Source organism: Lepidochelys kempii, chromosome 7 (genome assembly GCF_965140265.1).
Source record: "Lepidochelys kempii isolate rLepKem1 chromosome 7, rLepKem1.hap2, whole genome shotgun sequence".
Classification (NCBI taxonomy): Eukaryota; Metazoa; Chordata; order Testudines; family Cheloniidae; genus Lepidochelys; species Lepidochelys kempii.
This window is the reverse complement of record NC_133262.1, coordinates 20,489,145-20,509,418: the sequence shown is the minus strand read 5'-3', so window position 1 is coordinate 20,509,418 and position 20,274 is coordinate 20,489,145. Positions and strand designations below refer to the sequence as shown.

The 20,274-nt window shown below is 43.9% G+C and overlaps 1 protein-coding gene across 4 annotated transcripts in view; it reads right to left on the bottom strand.

Moving 5' to 3' along the window:
- The window catches only part of GRIP2 (glutamate receptor interacting protein 2), a 480,102-nt gene that overhangs the window by 62,161 nt on the left and 397,667 nt on the right, over positions 1 to 20,274 (bottom strand). For all 4 annotated transcript variants that reach the window (XM_073351295.1, XM_073351294.1, XM_073351297.1 and 1 more), the window contains exons 2-7: positions 17,178 to 17,258; positions 10,591 to 10,726; positions 9,574 to 9,719; positions 8,091 to 8,177; positions 7,698 to 7,773; positions 7,096 to 7,241 (exon numbers count right to left, since the gene is read on the bottom strand). In XM_073351295.1, coding sequence (XP_073207396.1) covers positions 7,096 to 7,241; positions 7,698 to 7,773; positions 8,091 to 8,177; positions 9,574 to 9,719; positions 10,591 to 10,726; positions 17,178 to 17,258 — 672 coding nt within the window. The remainder of the gene's footprint in view (positions 1 to 7,095; positions 7,242 to 7,697; positions 7,774 to 8,090; positions 8,178 to 9,573; positions 9,720 to 10,590; positions 10,727 to 17,177; positions 17,259 to 20,274) is intronic.

Here is a 20,274-nt window from a genome sequence, read left to right as displayed (position 1 = left end):
CCCTGTTTCGGGCACAAAATCATCCATCTCCTGATAGGAATGGGTGTGCCAACTTGAGGAAAAATTTTCTCCCCTCACACTTTCCCCTCTCTCTAGAAGAAAATCTTTGAGGTTCTGAAATGATCCAATTGTGATCCAGGGAATCCCTCCATGCCAAATGGCAGAGGGCACAGCATACCATCATTCACATCAGGCTGATACATTGCTCCTACTCACTGTTGTCACAATCTGTATCTAAAAGGTGGCATGTGAGGCATCGCATGCAAACTGGTAACACATGGGAAATTAATTGTATGATGGACGTACGGGCGGTGCATAAAGATGTGTGCTGGAAAGATGCTCTTAACAGGTGTATGGAAAGCAATGCGTAAGCCCAGCCTCTCCTAGACAAAGGAATGATGTTTTGCCTGTTTTCCACTGTCAATTGAGCCAGGTAGTACTGCAGAGGACAATGAGAAGTACATCTACATAAAAGGCAAACAAAGCCATCAAGCTAAATGAGCAGGGCGTGGGGAGGGAAGACTGCTTAACTGTTATGATGGGGGATGAAGCCTCCACCGCAGGAAGCCTTCCTGGCTCTTGAAACAGAGACAATAGACTTTAGGAAATATAAGCAGAATCAGAAAGGCCATAACTTGTGGGACACAAGAGGCCAGAACTCTTGTATTCTGAGAAAGGCAGATCTTCACCCAAAGGGACTGAAATCTCTGGAGCCCGACTATAGGTGAGAAACCTGCTTAGACAAAGACTGTAAGTAGGTTAAGTTTCAGCCAGATCACTGCGTGTTTTGTTTTACTTGTACCCGTAGCTGTGCCTTGTGGTTTTACTTCTCACTTAAATCTCTGTTCCTTATTAATAAACTGACTCTTGTTTTATTACCAAACCATCGCAGTGCTGTGTGTCCAGCTGAAGGGTGAAGTCCTCAGCTAAACTACCAGGCTGGTTTGTGCTCTGTCTCTTCGGAGGCAGTGAACTCATAACTTCTGTGACAATCCAACTAGAGGGCCTGGACAGTGCAGGGGAGACGGTATGGGGGAGACACAGGAGTGGAAGGGCTATTGGTGTCACCCTGCAAGGAGGAACCAGGCTGGGGGAAACCAGGATGAGGCCACAGCAATTGTGAGCAGGCTGCCGAGCCAAAGCTGCACAGCACAGCAGCACTCAGGGATACAGGGCAGGTGCTGACACAGCCCCTTACTAGCCTGGAGAACACCCAAACGAAAGCCTAACTCCTCGGCCGCTGTCATAAACATCTGTGCTTACGGCCTGATACAACTGCCTCTGAAATGAATGGAAATGCTCCCGTGGACTTCATGAGGTGTTGGATCAGGGCCTTATGAATTTCAGCACTGGTTCAAGTATACCAGGAGAAAGGCCCTTGATGAGGCTTCAAGCTGATTCAAAGAGATGTTAATAGTTCACAAATGCTGCCGAATCCTTCCCACGCTTCTCCATACGGAACCCAACCCCTGACCCTTTCAAGGGCTGCCCAGCACTAGCTTCTAAGAGCTGCCTGAACCTTTAGGTCGTTCCCAAGAATCTCATAAATCCTAATGTTCTCCTGCAAAAACAAAGCATTAAACACCATCAAGGTTGCTTAGGTATAATAAATCCACCTTCCCGTCAACCTGGAGGAGAAGCATCCCAATCAGACCACAGCAGGCTGACCAGACCCCAGGCACATTTTGATAACTGGCTGCCAGCTGACAGGCTACTCATGGATGAGTTCATGGATGCTACGGAATCAGTGTCCTCTTGGTTCAGTTCAGTCTGCCCATACAAACGTTTCCCAAGTACGGGGAGAACCTGTCAGCCAACCGGCCCACAGGCGGGGTTTTGTGGCTGCATTTTAAGACCCTTGGTCCCCAATCACATATAGAGAAGGCACTACTGCATTTCTTCTCTGTTTTGCATGGAGCTCTTGATTCCCTCCCAGTTTTGTTAAACTCCCTATGGATAGATGCACTGGCAGCCAAGCATGCACCATGAGGAGAGCAGGGAGAAAAGGCATGTCCCACGCTGCAAACGCAGCTCCATGCAGAGCTTCCTGCTGCTGGCTTACACTAAGTCAGCTGCAAATTCATTCGGTTCCGAGAGTTCATGCAAGTTTATACAGTTTCATGGGTCACCCCTGAAGGGCAGACGGACACTGCCACCACTCAGCTCACGTAGAGCAGTCAACTGTTCATTTAATGCTGAAGGACATTAGTCTCTCTCTGCTTTCTCACCAGGAGAGCCACACAGAACTGTAGTCTCCAGCTAATGTTAGTGGGCTGGTAGGCAGCTGGGAAAGGAGAGAGGGTGGAGAACACAGCAACCCTCTGTCCATTCATCTTCTCCAGCAGATAGCTTCCCCAAACTGTGAGTCAATCTTAAAAGCCTTCAGCCCCGTGCTCTGTGCAGCAGCAGATACAGCTTATTTACAAAGTCACTATTTAAATGATGCATATTGCTTTAGAAGAGCCCATGAAATACAATGTTGACGCAGGAAAACGTTTGCTACTTCTGTTGCTAGACAAATGCTACAGTAAATAGCAGGGCAAAGACTTTCAAAGCTGCCTTCGGGATTTGGACACTGAATTCCTATTCATTTTAATGGGAGTCCAATTTAACTCCTTAGGTGGCTTTGAAAAAACTCAGCTAAGGTAGCAATTTAGCCGTGAAAGCACCAGTTAAAAGAGCACACCCTGTGGCCCAGTTCCACCCAGGTTTCCACTGGTGAAAAACCCTGGCGCATAGTTGCTTCCCCTCTTCCCTCCTCCAGGTGAAACATCTGCTGAGGTGGGAAAGTCCTGCAGCAATGGAGCACTACTGCAATCTCCCTGCATTTGGAAGAGCTGTCTGGAACCCCGCTGCTCTCAGAAGTGGGCAGTGCTGACCACACTGCCTGTGCACCTGGGAAATGCCAGGATTCAGAAGATCCTCTCAGCACCTTCTACTGACTGGGCTCCTACGAAGGACAGCAATCAAAACAATACCTGCACTCCACAGCAGTCAGTCCTCACCACTTCTTATATTTTACATTTTCCCAGATAGCTTATCAGTGTGCAAGTTAATTTGCTTCACTGCTTCAGGCAAATGGATCTCCATGGCCCCAGTGAAGTATCAGGAAGTACCAGAGGCACTTCAGCATCTTCCTGCCAGCTCAACTGGAAGGAGCAAAGCCTAGTGGTTATAGCAATGACCATGTGTGAGGAGCTCTGGGGTCGAGTCCTAGCTCTGTCACCAATATGCTGTAGGGCCTTGGACAAGTCACTCAGATGCTCTGTGACTTACGTTTCCCAGCTGTAAAATGGGGACTATTTAATTGAATGTTTGCAAGAGGTTTTTGATGTCCTCAGATGGAGAACACAATCTGTACAAATTATTAATTTGCCAGCGTTCATCCTGGCCCCTTGGAGGTCCATGTCCCCTACTTCAGGAGCAAACTAGGAACTAACAGTTGAATGAGGGAGGGAGAAAATCCACACTCCCAACACATGCTTTCCCTTTATTACTTTCTGAAAGAATTAAGGTTATTTCTCCTTTCAGACCAAAACAATCTCAGGAAGAGTTAACCAGCGTGAGAGGAACATGCGATAAAGTAAGCAACTGTAAAAACTAAATTAAAGGAAAAACCACGGAGGGACAATTAAAGACTCATTTTTAATTCACTTTAAATCAGTATAACTAAAAATGCTCCCTCCTGCTTCAGGGGGCGAAGCCAGCATCTGCTGAGCCATGGGCAGCCTTGCCAGCTCTGTAGACAGAAGGTCCTCACAGCACATTGGTTGCACATTTGTAAACATGCACCTTCTGTGGGGAGACTGTTGCCTTCATGGAGAGCAGAAGAGAGGGGACTTCTAATGGTTTCTCTGCCCCACCTAAAAATGTAAAACGCTAGTCCAAAAAATGAATTTGCCCAATGGACAGAAGCTTAGAAATAGCATAATCTCCCCTCCCATATTTGGATTACAGTAATGAAGAGTTAAAATAATTTCACATTAAGTTATGTTCAATGATGCTGAGAAGCAATCAAAAACAAAAGGAACAAACATTACTCTCCACAGGACTAGTGGCAGGGGAAGTTTGCTCGCATATTAGCTACTATTTTGGTGTCTCACACCTTTCTCCTACCCCACTTCCCATGTGGAAGGCTGGTGAACCGTCCTCTTTAGACGGCAACATTTAAAACAATAAGTGACATTTTTGTGCTTCCCATAAAATAATAATAATAATAAAAGCTCTGTCATTCCTGTCTCAGACAACGAAAGCAAGAAAAGTACATCTTGATTCCACTTCTACAGAATTAGAATAACTCTTTATGGAGAAACTGTCCTATATATATGGACTCAGCTCAGATTGGCTGTACCAAGTCAGACCACTGTTCTATGTTCCTTCCCTAATATTTAGGTGTAAAGTTATGAAGAAATGCAAGAGACTTGAACTGATCTCTCTTAGTGTGACTAAGTCAAGTTTTAAAACCATCAACCCTTTGCAAAATATGAACCTAGGATGTATCTTAAAAGCCTGCTTCTCACCCACCATTAGCTGTTTGCATTTGCACAGACACTTGGAGTCATGAAGTTCTACACAAGCATTCCATTCTGCAGAGCATTCCTTAATCCAGTTCACCTGATTGTCCAAAAGACAGCTGAAAAATAGCAACAACTAAGGCGGCAGTGGATCTTCCCTATTGAGATTTCTGGAACTGCTACTATTCAGAAAACTACAAATAAACTAGAGTGATAAAGAATACCACAGAAACAGTGGAAAGGACTTGTTCCATGTCAGGCCTCTCTCTGGTGCCCTCTCATGGGTGGATGGCACCCCACAGGCACCTAGCCTCAGTTTCCCCTCCCTTCCTAGTGTCAATCCAAACACTCCTGAAATACACTTTTGTGGGTAGGAGGACCCTTATCATGGGGTAACTTCTTATTACATGTCTCAAAGACAAACTACACTCATTATTGTAACTCAAAACACCTCAAAGTCTGCCACATTTTTTCCACTCTTGACTCTTTTTCAGTCTTTCTTCAAACAAGACAATAACAATGTCCACCTGCTCTGGGCTTAATACAAGTCCTGTGCCTCCTGGGTTCTCTCTCTCTGCTCCCTATCTCTTCTTCGGGACAGCACACAAGGTACTTCCTTTGGCCTTCCCTCACCGAAGCACTCGAAGAGATCAGCAGCAAACATCTCCTCTGCCACTCTGCAGGCCCTTGGCTTTCTTCATGCTCAGTTCTCTCCCAGTTCTCTGACCCTTACGCAGGACAGTGGCCACAGGGCTGCTCTCCTGAGCCTTTCTTCCTGGAGTTTTTCCCCTGCTCAAGGGTCTGCCTGTAGATTCTCTCTGCAGACACCCGCTTTTCCCAGCCATTTGCTGCAGCTCTTTATAAGGTGCATCTATTCCTTTCATAGCCATATCTGATTAATTACCTGGCCTGGCCGGCTCCAGGCATCTGGCCCTGTTACACCCTATTACAGGGCTCAAAAACCTTGTGGCACTAGATAAACTATGAAAGTGAGACTGCATTTGAAATGTGGATAGAGGCAGGCAGAGGGCAGGTAACTAGTGTGCAAGCTTCTTTCACACACCTCTGCCAATGCAAGTCAGAGTAGAGATGCCTTCCAACACCCCTGGGTCTCTCTTGAGGAGAGACTGTGGACTGTATTTATTTGTGAGGAGTTTTTGTTGAAAGCAGGAGAAACAGGAATGGGAGAAGAGAGATTTTAAGAGTGTGCGTGGGGGGGGGGGGGCACAAATAAAACAACAACCCTCTGACATTTTGTTTCTCTGAGTGAATAATTCTGGAGACATCTTCTTATGACACCAAAAACATTGTGCAAAGCTCTCAAAAGATTTCAACTTGGGAAACAGCTCTATAGCCCTCTAATCCTTTTCTCCTTGAGAAAACTCATTAATGCTCTCTGGACTGCAGCCACCTTTGATTTCCCACCTGGCTGGCAAATCAGGAAACAATCTGACCTCATTAGCCTCTTCTCTTGCTGGCTCCAGACATGCTGACCTGCTACATGGGGTTGGCAGAAAAGGCTCCAGAAATAATTGGTCCAGCTTGTGACTCTGGCAGTGGCAGAAACCCCTCTCAAGAATTGTGCCTGGCATCAGAATCTAACCACACTTCGCTGAGCTTCCATAGCCAACACAGCTTTGGACTCCGATAACTTTAAACCCATTAACTATGCTCACGGAAGTAATGTGTGTGTTAAAGAGCAGCTCTAAGTTGTTATACAGCAGTTAACCACAACCCCTCCCCCATGGTCTGAAACTCAGACCCTTAAGGAAATCGTTCAGAAATACCTCCTCATCCTCTGTCCCTTTCTAGCAGGTGTTCTTTAATTGAGAGTTTCCACTGACCACTTCTTGTTTCTATTAGAAATTGATCTGAACTAAACCCCCTGAAACTGAACCTCCCTAAACTGAAAAAAGAAAAGGAGGACTTCTGGCACCTTAGAGACTAACAAATTTATTAGAGCATAAGCTTTCATGAGCTACAGCTCACTTCATCGGATGCATGTAGCTCACGAAAGCTTATGCTCTAATAAATTGGTTAGTCTCTAAGGTGTCACAAGTCCTCCTTTTCTTTTTACGGATACAGACTAACACGGCTGCTACTCTGATCCCTAAACTGAGACATGTTCAAGCTCCCGAACCAAAATATGTCCATGCCCAGTATCCATTAGTCAATTAGTCTGTCTTCTGCCCAGATTTACAACAGGCATTTGCGGTCTTCCCAGACAGCACACAGCTCCCATTTCTGTACCTCTTCAGCCCCAGCCCCTGGGACTTCCTGTCTGTGCCTTGTCCACACTAATCATTTCCTCTCATAAAAAGAGCCACTGTTGCCATCACTGATGAAAACGGAGTATCAGCAGTTCAACCCCTTTATCATCTAAACCTACTCAGAGCTCTACCAACCATGGGCCAGACTCTGCCTTTCCTATGTTGAGAAGTACCTTACTCAGTGATTTCTCACTGAAATCAACTAATGCAGTTGGCATAACTCTAAGAGCAAGTACTTAGCCTCCCAGGCACCCACTGAAAAATCCACCCCAGAGCAGCTCTTTCAGTCCCTCCAGTTTGCTTGTCCTTACCCATAATAGTGACATCATACTCGATCTGGAAGAGCGCCTCCTGGCTGCACTGACGCAGGATGTTCAGCGCATCAGCATGAGTTATACTGTGAAGGGGAATCCCATCAACACTCAGCAGCCTGTCCCCAATTTTCAAGGACCCCTCCCTAAAGGAAGCCAGAGGTAGAATTCAGTACAAAACTCAATCAAACATGATCTGAACATTCCCCTGGACAATAGTTTATAGTCTGATGTCCATCGTGTTTAATTAGCAATATGAGAATAAAGAGACTGCCTCAGATCCCTTACTACATTACCCTCTATCATACCAATGGTGGCCCCTGAGAGATTTACATTCAGCTAATTAAGTGATCATTTTGGAAGAGGTACTCCTAGGCATAACACACACACATCCCTACAGGAGACCAAGATATATCAAGATAGCCATCCTATGACTATGTTTGGAGAGCAACTACAACTTTACAAGACCTCTACATTGAAAGCCATAATTAAATACCCAGGAGAGACAGATGAGATGGGCTTTTATATCCTGACGTCTGGTTAGAGCTGTGCATACATTTTGTTAACCTCCATTGGGAAAGAAGATAAAACGTGAGCATTACCTGTCTGCAGGGCCACCTGGCCTCACGTAGGTGAGTACTAATGGTCTGGATTTGTGCCAATCTTCATGGGCTCCCCCTAGAAAAAAACCAGAAAAGCCTTGAGTAACTAATCTCTAGAGCTGAATACCCTTATTGTCTTAATAGGGGTGTTGAGGGACTAGACACATTTTTCATTTAATAGCGGACAAAACTTGCAAGCAAATACGACTCTGGCTAGCCAGCCAGCAATCCTTGAAGGTTGGTCAGCACGTACTTCAAGGCAGAGTTTTGTTTCTCATACAAGATTTTCAACACTCATTTCACTCATCCCTTTCCTTCCCCCATTCTCAGAGGCACCCCAACCAATATTTTGTACATCCAGTCTTTATTATCCTCCTCTGAGAAGTCACTGACCTCTTAGCACAAAGCCAAAACTGTTGCCCTCCTTGTACAGACACACCTCTATGGTCTTTGGAATAATGCCAGAGCTGCTCTCCGGTGCTATATGTGGGAGGAAAAGGAGAAAGATGCCTGTAACCCAAACATAAGTGCCTTTTCCTCTTAAGACTAGGAAATAATAGCATTAAAATACAGCTTCATTTATATTCTAGATTTCCCCAAATCTGCCTACACTAATACTTTGACACTAAAGTGAAACCCTGCCATATCTCAGCCAGTTTCACTGTGTTCAATGCCATTCAAAAGCCAGCAGCCTCAGTCAGAGATGAAAAATTCTTGATGTTTTTAATTAAAACACAAACACAGTCAACTGTTGACCTAAAAAAATCCTAAACCAACCTTTTAGTAATGAGGATTTCCCCCACACACACACACATTTTGACTTTTAGAAGGGTGAAAAAAAGGAAGTGAATGCTTTAAACTGATCCTAGGGGAAAATCAGTAACTTGATGCTGAATATACTGCTCCATTTAAGGTCAAAAAAGTACAGTGAATGAAGAATAACAAAAAATGCCCATTCTCTGATGCGCAGCCATTAAGGAGTGTATTCATTTTACCATTAATGGTGCTTTCTGCCAATCTCCCTCACTTTGGGTCCTTTACGCAACTAGTTTAGGGAGATGTAGGGTGAAAGAATCTCAGACACACTAAAAGTGAGCATGCTCAGTAGAATGAGGGATTAATTTTATTAGTTTACTTTTCCTTTCTGATTCAGGTTGATTTGTTTCAAGATTTTTTTTGGGGGGGTGGTTAGTTATTTTTTTCCGGGGGGCGGGGGGGAGGGTGAAATCACAGGGGACGTCAATATTGTGAGTATCATTCTTATGGTGGAAAGGCCTCAATGAATGTGTTTTCCAAGATTTTTTTGCATTATTGCTTTGTTCTTAATAATAAATATTAAGCCAAAAATTTCCAGCCCTCGTAACAGAATCCTTCTTGTAGATGAACTGGTTCATCTACATCTGGGTTTAAGACTCTCTAGCTACAGAACATAGTTTTTCAGCCTACCTGTTGAAGACATGTAGTAAATGAAAGTGCTCAGAAGAAACAACATTTAATACAGTTAAACTGAGAAAGCAGAGAGGTGTAGTTAATGGGCAGTTAGGATTCTGAATACTTTCCTACAACCACGATACACTTAAACAAAAAAACAAAAACCAACAACAGAGGGCGGGGGGGACGCAGATCAGGGATTTGCTGCCAAGTCACAGCCAGCGTGCATGAGCAGACAGCAGCTATGCTGGAAATAGAGAGAACTAACTGCACTTGAAGAGTGGATCTGCAACCTCTACCAATGTTTCACAGACGGATGAAGACAGAACATAATGCTGCCCCATTAAACATTCTTTGTGGTAAAGGGCATAACAAACAAATCCCATCTGTAACACAGAATAAGACAGTCAAGCAAAGAAAGTAACATTATTTTAGAGACACACACCAGCTGGGGGCAGTTCATACTCCACCTCCAGTACCACCTTTTCCCCTACATTCTTCAACAGGCTTATAATTTCGTCATGCCGCAGTTTAGTCAGGTTAATCCCATTCACTGACTTGATGTAGTCTCCAACGTTTAACTGATCACTTCTGTAAAGAAACAACAGCAACAATAAGATTCTCCATTATGTTCTGCCTGGGACATCTTCTCTACTGGAGCATTTTGTAAAAAATGCCACCCCAAATTAACCAATCTTAGCTGTATTATCAAAAGGAATATGAAATATTTCCACTTGGCTGGAAAATGTGCCCATCGACTATTTTTCTAGGGGCAAACCTTTAGATTCAGACAAATAATAATAATTGAAAAATACATCTTTGCAACTTCCCTCCACGCCACTCACTTTGCTGTGAGAGGTTATCATGGGAAAACCAGAGACCAATGTCAAGTGCAACCTCTGGAAAAAGTTCCAGCAAACAAGACAAATTCTGTTTTTTCCTCTTTCTGCTGGCTCCCTGCAAAATTACTCTATTATTTCCCTGCCCTTTTCTCCCCCCTTCACCGTTTCTTCTCCCTCACTCCTCTCCACGGTCTCCTAGTTGATCATGAATCCTACAATGACAATCTTAGTGCTGGAGTTAAACTTAAGCCCCCAGTGTTCGAGTTGGTTCAGAATTAGGCCAAGTGTATTCACTCACCCGAGTCAGTACGTAATCTACTACTTAGATACATTAAAAAATAAAACTGCCTGGGTTTTGTGGAACCACTTTTGTTAGTAACTGATGGGATTGAGAGAAACCACAGAAACTTGTTTGGTTTAAGCATTCCAAAACCTGTTCTAAAATGTTGTTTCTTGATCACTGCATGGATCATAGGAAATAAACTCTGACTGGAACAACAGGCTTTTCCTATGAGATGAACAACTTTACATCTCCTGGTACCATTACAAAATAATCCAAGGACAACTCACTTGTCCTTATACATATTCAATACATCCACATATAACACAGATTTTCTCACCTTGCTGCCAGTCCTCCTGGCCTCAGGTTTGAGACCCTTGGCTTTCCATCTTTGTCTGTGCCACCGGATATAGTTAAGCCAAGGGTGCTTCCTTCTTTCTTAATCAGCTCCACAATGGTGACCCCTCTGAATTCCTCTGAAGATAAATATCAGAAACAAATCAAACTGTAACTGCGAAAGTCTCAGGAAGGTACCTTTGGCTCACACCCTGGGAGCACTATATCCCAGTGCATGGTGGGACCGAGCATAGAACTAGTTAATTTCTTTTTTTTTTTTTTGGGGGGGGGGGGGGGGAGAGACAGAAAAAAAATGAGACGGGGATAGCAGCAGCAGAAGGGTAGAGGAAAGGGAGAAGAGAGGGCGAAGAAAAAAAGACGACAATAGGATGGTTCTCTTTCCTGTCAACTTGTTCATTTCATTTCTCCCTTTTCTCTTCGGAAGCAATATCTCCTTTTAGGGAAACTCAGGCAGAAATTTATGGTTTCTTCCAGGACACTCCTACCTATTTTGGATCGTGACAAAATATCTGTACCTATTTAGACATTTGATGCTTGGGAGTAACCCGAACCACATTGTAAACAATTACTACGACTAAATGTTTATATTACACTAGTGCCCAGAGGCTCCAAACAGAATCAGAATCCAGTTATGGTGGGTGTTGTCTCAAGTCATACTCCTCAGGGTAGTCAATAGGTGGACCATGGGCTAAATCCGGACTGCCAGATATTTTTGAATGACTGCAAAATCTTTTTACTTACTTATCACCATCATTATTGCGGTGTGAAAAATGTTTCTCTGGAGTCTGGACCTTGACTATACCTTGACCAAGAAATCTGAACCTTGACAAAAGATAATTGACTAGCCCTGTCAGCTTATATACTAAAACAAGTGATGTACAAAAGTTGAGGTGAGTAGTGCGATGCAACCAAATATGCACACAGTTGATTTTATATGCAACTTTTAAAAACATAAATGATAACTAAAATGCCAGCTCATCTTATCTGCCCTCTCAGTGCATCATTAAATTGGCTGATTTCTGGGGTGTGTGTCTACACAGCCTGTGCCAGCTGACTCGGGCTTGGGCTGCAGGGTTGTTTCAATGCTGGGTAGACTTTGCTTTAGGACCCTGTGAGGCGTCTAGCTGCTGTGGGGACATACTTCTACTTCAAGGCCTGTAAGGGTATTTTCTGAGGAGAGATTTGGCGTAGGAGTGGCTGTCTGGATCAGCTGAGGAAAAGTATTCCGTGTATAAGCGGTGGGATGGAAGAAGGTGCTGTGGGGAGGAAGCAGAGCTGCAAAGGACCATGTGTGCGAGGACGAGAAGCTGGAGCTTGATCAAGTAAAACAGAGGGAGGCTGCAGAGGGATTCAAATGTGGTGTGATCAGGCCAGAGCAAGGGCCAAGAGCGATTGTCTCAGCAGCAGATGGACCAGAGAGGGGTAGTGTGAGTGTGAGGGAGGCTGGGGAAGAGGAGGTCACAATAAATCAAGAGAGGAGATGTGGGCCTGGACAGATAACACATGATTGATCTTAGAAATTTTGTGGTGGAAGGAGTGGTAAGATTTGGTAAGTGCAGGGTATGAGATGGGAAGGAGTCAGATTCTGTTGGCATATGAACAGGTGGCTAGGGAGATGAGGAGGATGGATGAAATCCTTTCATTTAGGATAGTTCTCAACTGCACCTGTACTCCACCCTTCCTCAGCTTGCCTGACTTGTCACAGATGTTTTGACATTTTCCATACCCAGCTGGAGTCAAAAGTATTGGACACTTATAATGGATATAGGCAGAGTATGTTTTACAAGACATAATGGTTATAAATATTTATAACAGAGTCAATTATGTGGTACTTAATCCCCTTGTCTACTGTGTTAACGTCAGTTCTCTTTTTCCTGTGGACATTACATTCTTCCCTCCCCTGCCCCTTCAATTATTTTAAGTATGAATTTTTGTTTCTTTGCAATTGGGGAACAATATTGCCGTTGCATACACAACAAATGTTAAACACTGTTAATTGGTGCCAGTTTTTGACACCTTACACCTAGTGTTTGAAGGGTTTAAAGCCAGACTCCCCAACGATTTGCATTTTGGTATTTTACATGGACAGGGAAGCAGAAGGAAAATAAATATTGGTGGAATTTTCAAACGTGCCCTGCATTGGCACAGAGGGAGAGGTAGGGCATTGCCTATCTCTGGACCCTGGGATGCAAATCTCAACTGGGTTGCAGCTGAATCGGACAGTCTCAGACTAGCCTCTTGGGGCTGTTTGTCCGCATGACATAAACAGCATATTATGGGCTCTCTTTGCTCAGGCAGAAGACTAGGAACAGCTGAAGACACTGGAAAAAACAAAAAAAACCTTGGGTGTCTTGACAGAGCTCGGTATAGGAAACTTGCATAAAATCTGTCTACGCTATGAGCGATTAGTCTCCATTTTTTATGAGCATTAAGATCATTTACAATTTTTTAAAAAGACAATTTCTAACCTTAAGAGAAAAATATGCTGTGTGATACAGAAAAGACTCGCAAGAAGGGGACGCTGGCCACTTGCAATGCACCGTGAAGAGCAACTCCAGATCAGGGCTTTGGAGGCTACAAGCTAAAATCTTGCATCTTTACAGTGAATAGTCAAAAATGAGTTTGTCTGGATGGAATAATGCAGCAGGCTCAAATGAGATTTGCTACAGAGAGGGGGAACATTTAAAGATGTGTACAGTTTGCATTTTCAGGCCCTGGAAATCTCGGAAATCATTTATCACTACAGTAGCTCTCTGCAACTGTAGGGTTGTTTTTTCCCCTTTTGCTCAGAGTATACATCATCGTTTTAATATGGTGTGGTGCCAAATAACAATCAGTCTGCGAGGTCTGGCTGGCACTTTGCTCTTTGTGCAATGTCACAGTAACAAAGCAAGGTGCAATTTCTTTTAAGTCACTCTGCATGTTGCTGTTCTGTAAAGCAGATCCTCCGCCGCCACCAGGAGCCTATGCACTTGATTAATGTGAGTGGGGAACCTCTTTGTGATCGAGCATTGTTTGGAAGGTATTCAATCTCTGCTGTGTCCCCATTTAACATGGCAAGTGTTGATCCACTCAAATTTTATGTCCATTATGCTCCTGGTCTTTAAACTCAAACAGTTTTGATCCACCGCCAAGTACAGTAACAGTTTTCAATTCACCAATCCAGGATTTCAGTAACTGACAGAAACTTTCCCCACTATTCCCTGCTGTTCTAAACAGAATGCCATCTGGCATGATCTTGCAAATTTCCTTTTGACTAAAGAGACTACCGATCAACACAGATGGAGCCACAAGGGGTAATTATTAATTCTTCAATGGGGCTTGATTTTGGTCCTTGACAAGTGTTAAAAATGAGAAATCCCATTGTGCAATTATCCATCCTCCGGGTTCAAGTTGAAACTCAACACCTAGAATGAAATTGGAGAATTGTTTTTCTATCTATCTGTCAAGATAAACAATGTCCGTTAAGTAAGCTGACTAAATGGGATCTAGGTTTTCCAATCATAGAATATCAGAGTTGGAAGGGACCTCAGAAGATCATCTAGTCCAATCCCCTGCTCAAAGCAGGACCAATCCCCAATTTTTTTTTGCTCCAGATCCCTAAATGGCCCCCTCAAGGATTGAACTCACAACCCTGGGTTTAGCAGACCAATGCTCAAATCACTAAGCTATCCCTCCTCCAAGATACCTAAGACAAGACAAGCCAGATAGTTAATTATTGGCAAGACACCCAAGAGCCACCCCCAAAATCATTTTATGAAACACCTAACCAGTGGCCTATCTAAAATGATTTGGAGTTCCAATCTGGCTTCCCATCAAAATTCACTACCACCACCTTTGTTGACAGTCTCAGAAGAGAGACCAGTGACTGGCCAGGCTTGGTGAATTAATCACCCTCTCATCCCTAACAGTGACCCCCTCCAGGTCACGGACAAGTTACATCAACACAGCTTTCCAACACCTTTTTGTCCCCTTCACATACAGTCAGGGACTTATTGAACCTCCAGGACATGTTAGAATAGTCTATAGTCTCTTGCTCCAGCCCAGGATCACAAGAACACAGTGCAGACTGGGAATGAACCCTCCCATCCCTGGAATACCCACTACACCAGGGAGGCCAAGAGCAGGAGGCACAGTGCTAGCTACGTTAGCTTGTTTCCACCTGAGGACTCCCAAAGGGTGCAAAAGCAATAGAGCAGGGCCAAATATCTGTCCCACCCCCGCTCCTCAAAAAACACATTCAGTACAAATCCCACAGATCCTCTCTCTACTTTTCTTACTTTCATCTTTCAACACAAATATGAGGCTACCAAGCCCCAATCTTTTTCAGAATGTGTGTTCGTTGTCCAGCGTGACCATCTGACACTGTTCAAGAGCATTGTAATGGTCTACAGAAGAGGCCTACCACCAGTAACAGCAGTGAAAGTGTCTCCATTGCTACACTACATCTTTGGCCCCCTGTTGGCTTTTCTGCACTGAAAAAATACATCATGTTAGAATGTGACTGAGGAGTCATGGTACCTAACATAATGTTAAACACCATTTAGAGGTTGGCATAATCATATTTCACATTGCTCATGGTCAGGGTTAACCCTAGAGGACATCGGTCACAAGTAACTACAGTGTGACCCCAGGATGGACCACGAAGAGCAGACATGCTGCTAAACATCTCAGTCCCAATCTACACACAGTGTTTAGCACTGTGTTTGCTCCCAGGATGCCTCAATGACATTTTTAAACCTGGTAAAAGGTTGACAAAAAGTTTTTAAAAATGAAGAATTTCACAGGAACTGCCCTCCCCGCACCAGCCTTTTCTTGAAAAGGTTTAATTTTTTGCCATTTTTCCAAAGCCTTTTTAAAAACAAAACAAAACCGGTTATAGAAGTTTTTTCATTTACTGGATTTGGTAAGCCATTTACTGAAAAACCTGGGTTTGGCAAATGGAAAACATCAAGCACCATTTTGATAATGGTTCTGATTAAAAATACAGTGTAAACAAAGTCCCAAAAAATACAAAAACGAGTGTTTGGCATCCTGTGAAACAGAAAAAGCTTTGAAGTTTTAAATGTTTCAGGTTTCCAGTCTTCAGCCAGCTTCAGTACACTTGTAGTGCCCACAGGCCCCAACCAGGGCCCAAATTTAAGAGCGAAACGGAGTCTCGAGTTCCAAGTTTATTCATATCCCCAGCTTCAAGCTGTACCTCCAAGACAGGCTGCCAATTGTGCTGCAGATACTTGCCCATTCAGAACTAGGCTTAGATCACAAACTCCTTTCACCGGGTTCCAATCATCATGCACCGACTGAGCAACTGGCTGGTTTTTGTCTTCTCACTGCGTACATCTACACTGCTGTTAGGAGGTGTGACAGGAGTCTGTGTAGACATAACCAAGCTAGCTTTGATTGAGCTAGCTCTTTAAAAACAGCAGTAAAGCCATGGCAGCACAGGTCATTCGCCTGAGCGTGTACCCAGGATCCTGGGTGGGCTTATACGGGCCTGTGCCACTGTAGCTTCACAGCTATTTTTAGTGAGCTAGCTTGAGTTCACCTACACGTGCTGCAATCACACCACCAGACTACCTTGTAGACTTGTCCATTGAGCAAGGACCTCTGGAGCGAATGGCAGAGTGGAGGGTGTCCGTACGTCTCATGGGGCAGCAATGGGGGAGCTGATAGACTAAGGCTCCTTGATCAGGACAAGTGGAAGGGGAAAGTCTGCAGCAGAGAAGAATGAGGGGGGATTTGATAGCTGCTTTCAACTACCTGAAAGGGGGTTCCAAAGAGGATGGATCTAGACTGTTCTCAATGGTACCAGATGATAGAACAAGGAGTAATGGTCTCAAGGTGCAGTGGGGGAGGTTTAAGCTGGATATAAGGAAAAACTTTTTCACTAGGAGGGTGGTGAAGCACTGGAATGCGTTACCTAGGGAGGTGGTGGAATCTCCTTCCTTAGAGGTTTTTAAGGTCAGGCTTGACAAAGCCCTGGCTGGGATGATTTAGTTGGTGTTGGTCCTGCTTTGAGTAGAGGGTTGGACTAGATGACCTCCTGAGGTCTCTTCCAACCCTAATCTTCTGTGAAGGTTTTATAAACTTGAATTAATAGGCAAGGGGTAAAAAAAGTTACCAAATAAAATAGGCAAGGAAGTGTCACCAAGTAACAGATAACAGCAGCCAACAGAACAACAAAAGTTACTGGGGAGACAGGCAAATGTGCATAGTTATTTCTACCAAATCCAATAAAATAACGAACTAGCAAGACATTTGCTGATCACCCTCACCACTTCTTTCCTCCTGCCTTCCCCTCTACCTCCTACCCCCCACTTCTTTTAAATTGTAAGATCTTCAGGGCCTGGATAGTCTCTCCACACCTGTGTAGCGCTTGGCACATTTTAACCACTATTGTAGTAAGAACTCAGAACAAATCTGCACAGTTTAGTGCCTGTTACATTCCACCCACAATGATACCAACCATACCTCCTTCTTCTGCAGTCCGTTGCTCTGATTACTGCTATGCTGCCCACGGGGGATGATGGCTAGATGAGAGTGGGAACAAGTACTAGTTCTTTCACTTACCTGGAATGCTTTGCCTTCTGGAGACGAGGGCTGTGTCCAGTCCACTTGAGTCTTTGCTCCCCTTCGAGTAAGGGCCATCATCTTCCGAGGAAGAAAAAATAAACAGAAGCTAAGATTATACTGAAAGCAAAAGCTACTTTTAAAAGCTACTTTTAAAAGCTACTTTTAAAAGTTAATCCGTGACCATTTTTATAGATAGTGTCTCATCCCAGGTCCTGGCTTCAGGTGAGAAAACGTTTTATTAACCACAGGACCACTTCACAATCTAAATTGGCACTATAGCCTTTTGGGGAGGGAGGGAAAGAAGAGACAAGTGGGGTGATAATACACATGGATTTATTTCTCTGGGAGCTAATCCTTTAGGAGAGAGCAAATTCCCTTAGTCCTGTAATCATGTGGAACAGCAGAGATGAGGAAAAGCTGTAACATCAGTCTCAAGTTTTAAGCCTGTCATCATGCTTGTGAAGAAACGCCTGGTCTTTGGAAATGGAGTAATACTTCAGGATACTAACAGGGCACTAAATCACCATACTTGAATTAAATTGCCTATGCTTAAGAGATCCTATTGTTTTAAAGTCACATTTCCTTGCTATAGCTTCAGCTACTGTACAGTAGAGAAACCACCTTCTCTTAAAAAAAAAGGGGGGGGGGAGGCTTAAAAATGCAGGAATAGAAGAAAATGGTATTAGAAAGAGAATTGTCTGACATCAATTTAAATCCAAATGTAAGTATTAAGTATGATCTATGTATTCCTACTGGAAGATGCATATAGTTAATTCATGGGGAAATCAGGATACTGAAAAAAAAAGTGGGATGGGGGAAAGGTTTTTAAATCGACTGAGCCAAATATGACAATCATTAAGTCTTCAGGACAGGTTAAAAGCAAAGTGAATTTCAAGGAACTTAGTGATTGGTATTCCACAGTACCTTTATCTGATTTCTATAATCTACAACAAAGAAAGACTTAAAAATAATTCTCTCTATAACATGGATATTTATTAAGTTTCTAATCACTGCAGTATCCACTGTGGATGGGTTTCCAATCATTTAGGATGGAAGAACTGATTAGATAAAGACTCAAGCTGAACTATCACTCAGAACTGTAAAGGCTAAAAATTGTAAGGTTCTTGTTTAGTTTGAATTGAATAAACACTCCTATTCATTCCACTACCACACATATATGAAGTGCTTTAGTAACTGGGCACTTTATAAAATGCTGAACTTTGCAGATCAATACATTGTCAGTAAATCTTGGTTTAGAAAGCTAGGGAGACTATACTAAAGCAATGCACGATCAGATAAACCTGATTCCCATTCACTGCATTCCTGGAGTGTCCTGAAACTCTTATCTTCAATAGCTGTAAAGATTACAAAACTTAGTTAAAATAAAAATCTGGAGAACACTCTCTCCTATTTGCCCTCCCCCTCCCCCAGTAAATTTATGTATGGGTCAGAGACCACAGGAGTTTTGCCTCTCTACTAAAGTAAAGGACCCAATTTACACTCCATTTAACTCCACCAAAAGACAATAAGCTTGTAACTCGCTGAAAACGGTGGGCTTCTATTGGGTACAAATCAGGACAGATTTTGGCCTGATGTGAGCAAATAAAAATGCTTGGTTAGCTCCTGCTGCTACCATCCTATTATTATTATGAATGAGGGTCTACGCACTTCCTGCTTGACCATGTCATCAAGTGCCAGGAACCCAGCAAGTACAGGCACTCCAGATTTCCAGCCCGCCTGAAGCAGTCTTGGAGCTAGACAGATAGCAACCAATTGCCTTGCCAATCTACACATTCACCACTGGTGCAATATGTAGCGATGATCTCTAAAATGGAGAGCAAGGCACTTCCTTTAAAAATAAAAGGAGTGGAGCAGGTAAGGTCTCTACAGAATGAAACCACACTGTGTGAAATCTCCCTTCCAAGATCTGACAGCCCAACACCAGCAGTCTACACCAACATTGAAACAAGCTGCACTTGTACAGATAATTAGAGCAATCATCAGGCCAAGCCACTGATTGGTGATAGGAGCTTGTATAGCTTGGCCCCAATTCTAGGATCAAAGAAGGCATGAAAGTTAATTTGCATTTATAATGAAAACAATCCCGTATGTGATGCAGAAGTGGGGGGCAGGGCTTAATACTCTGGATATAGGTTTAATTTACTAAGGACAGTTTAGCTGCAGCACCTGGTTTAAAAAAAAAAAAAAAGGAAGTCACTCCCTTGCCACCAATAGGTCCTTGATGGGGAAGCCATAAGCACCAGGAGACCTTGCACTGTGGTGACCTCAGCCATGAAGGTCATTACTATGATAGGAACCACCTGCCTTAGAGGGGAGCCCCTAACTTTTACTCTATGTCTCGCAGTGTCACTGAAAGGGACAGCTAAGGAGAGCATAAAAGAATTCAGTGCTTCACAGTGAAGCTCAAAATGCATCAACATACAGTCCAAACTGCCCCTCCAGCTTCGGTCCCTCAGTCACTGATTGAGGCACCGCTTTCCTTTGGGCAGGGGCAGATCCTTGCATGCAGTGCAAACTCGTACTGCCAGGGACCTCAGCTGCTCCCCAGACACATCTCCCAGCCCTGACCTCAAACTCTAGGCCTGCTGTGTCCCTGCAGCAGCAGCAGATACCAGCTGCTGGGCCCCATGCAGTCTCTTCTCAGACAGCGTCACCACCATCCAGTGGGAGGAACAGGAAGTAGAAGTGGGATCTCCTGCCAGCCCTCTAGCCAACGGGACTCTACGGGGATGGAGAGGCCACCTCCCCTTGTTTGCCTACCCCTTAACTAATCAGGGCTCTGGGAGCAAGCCAATCTTCACAGCACTGCTGCCACCATGTAGAGTGGGGGCTCCACACTACAAACTGATATGAAACTCCGGGTCTTCTCCATCCCCTAGAGGTCAGGGGAGGGAAAGTGTGGGCCTCGTAACTGAAGAAAGATTTCTGGAATAGCAGCACAGGGCCACCTCCTTTCTTTAAGTAACCACTTCAAGCACTGCTGACTAAGCCATATAGAGCGCAAGGGACTGATGCCGAGGCTCATACAGCTGAGACCGTATTAGTCAAAATTAGATGAATCCAAAAGCAAGAG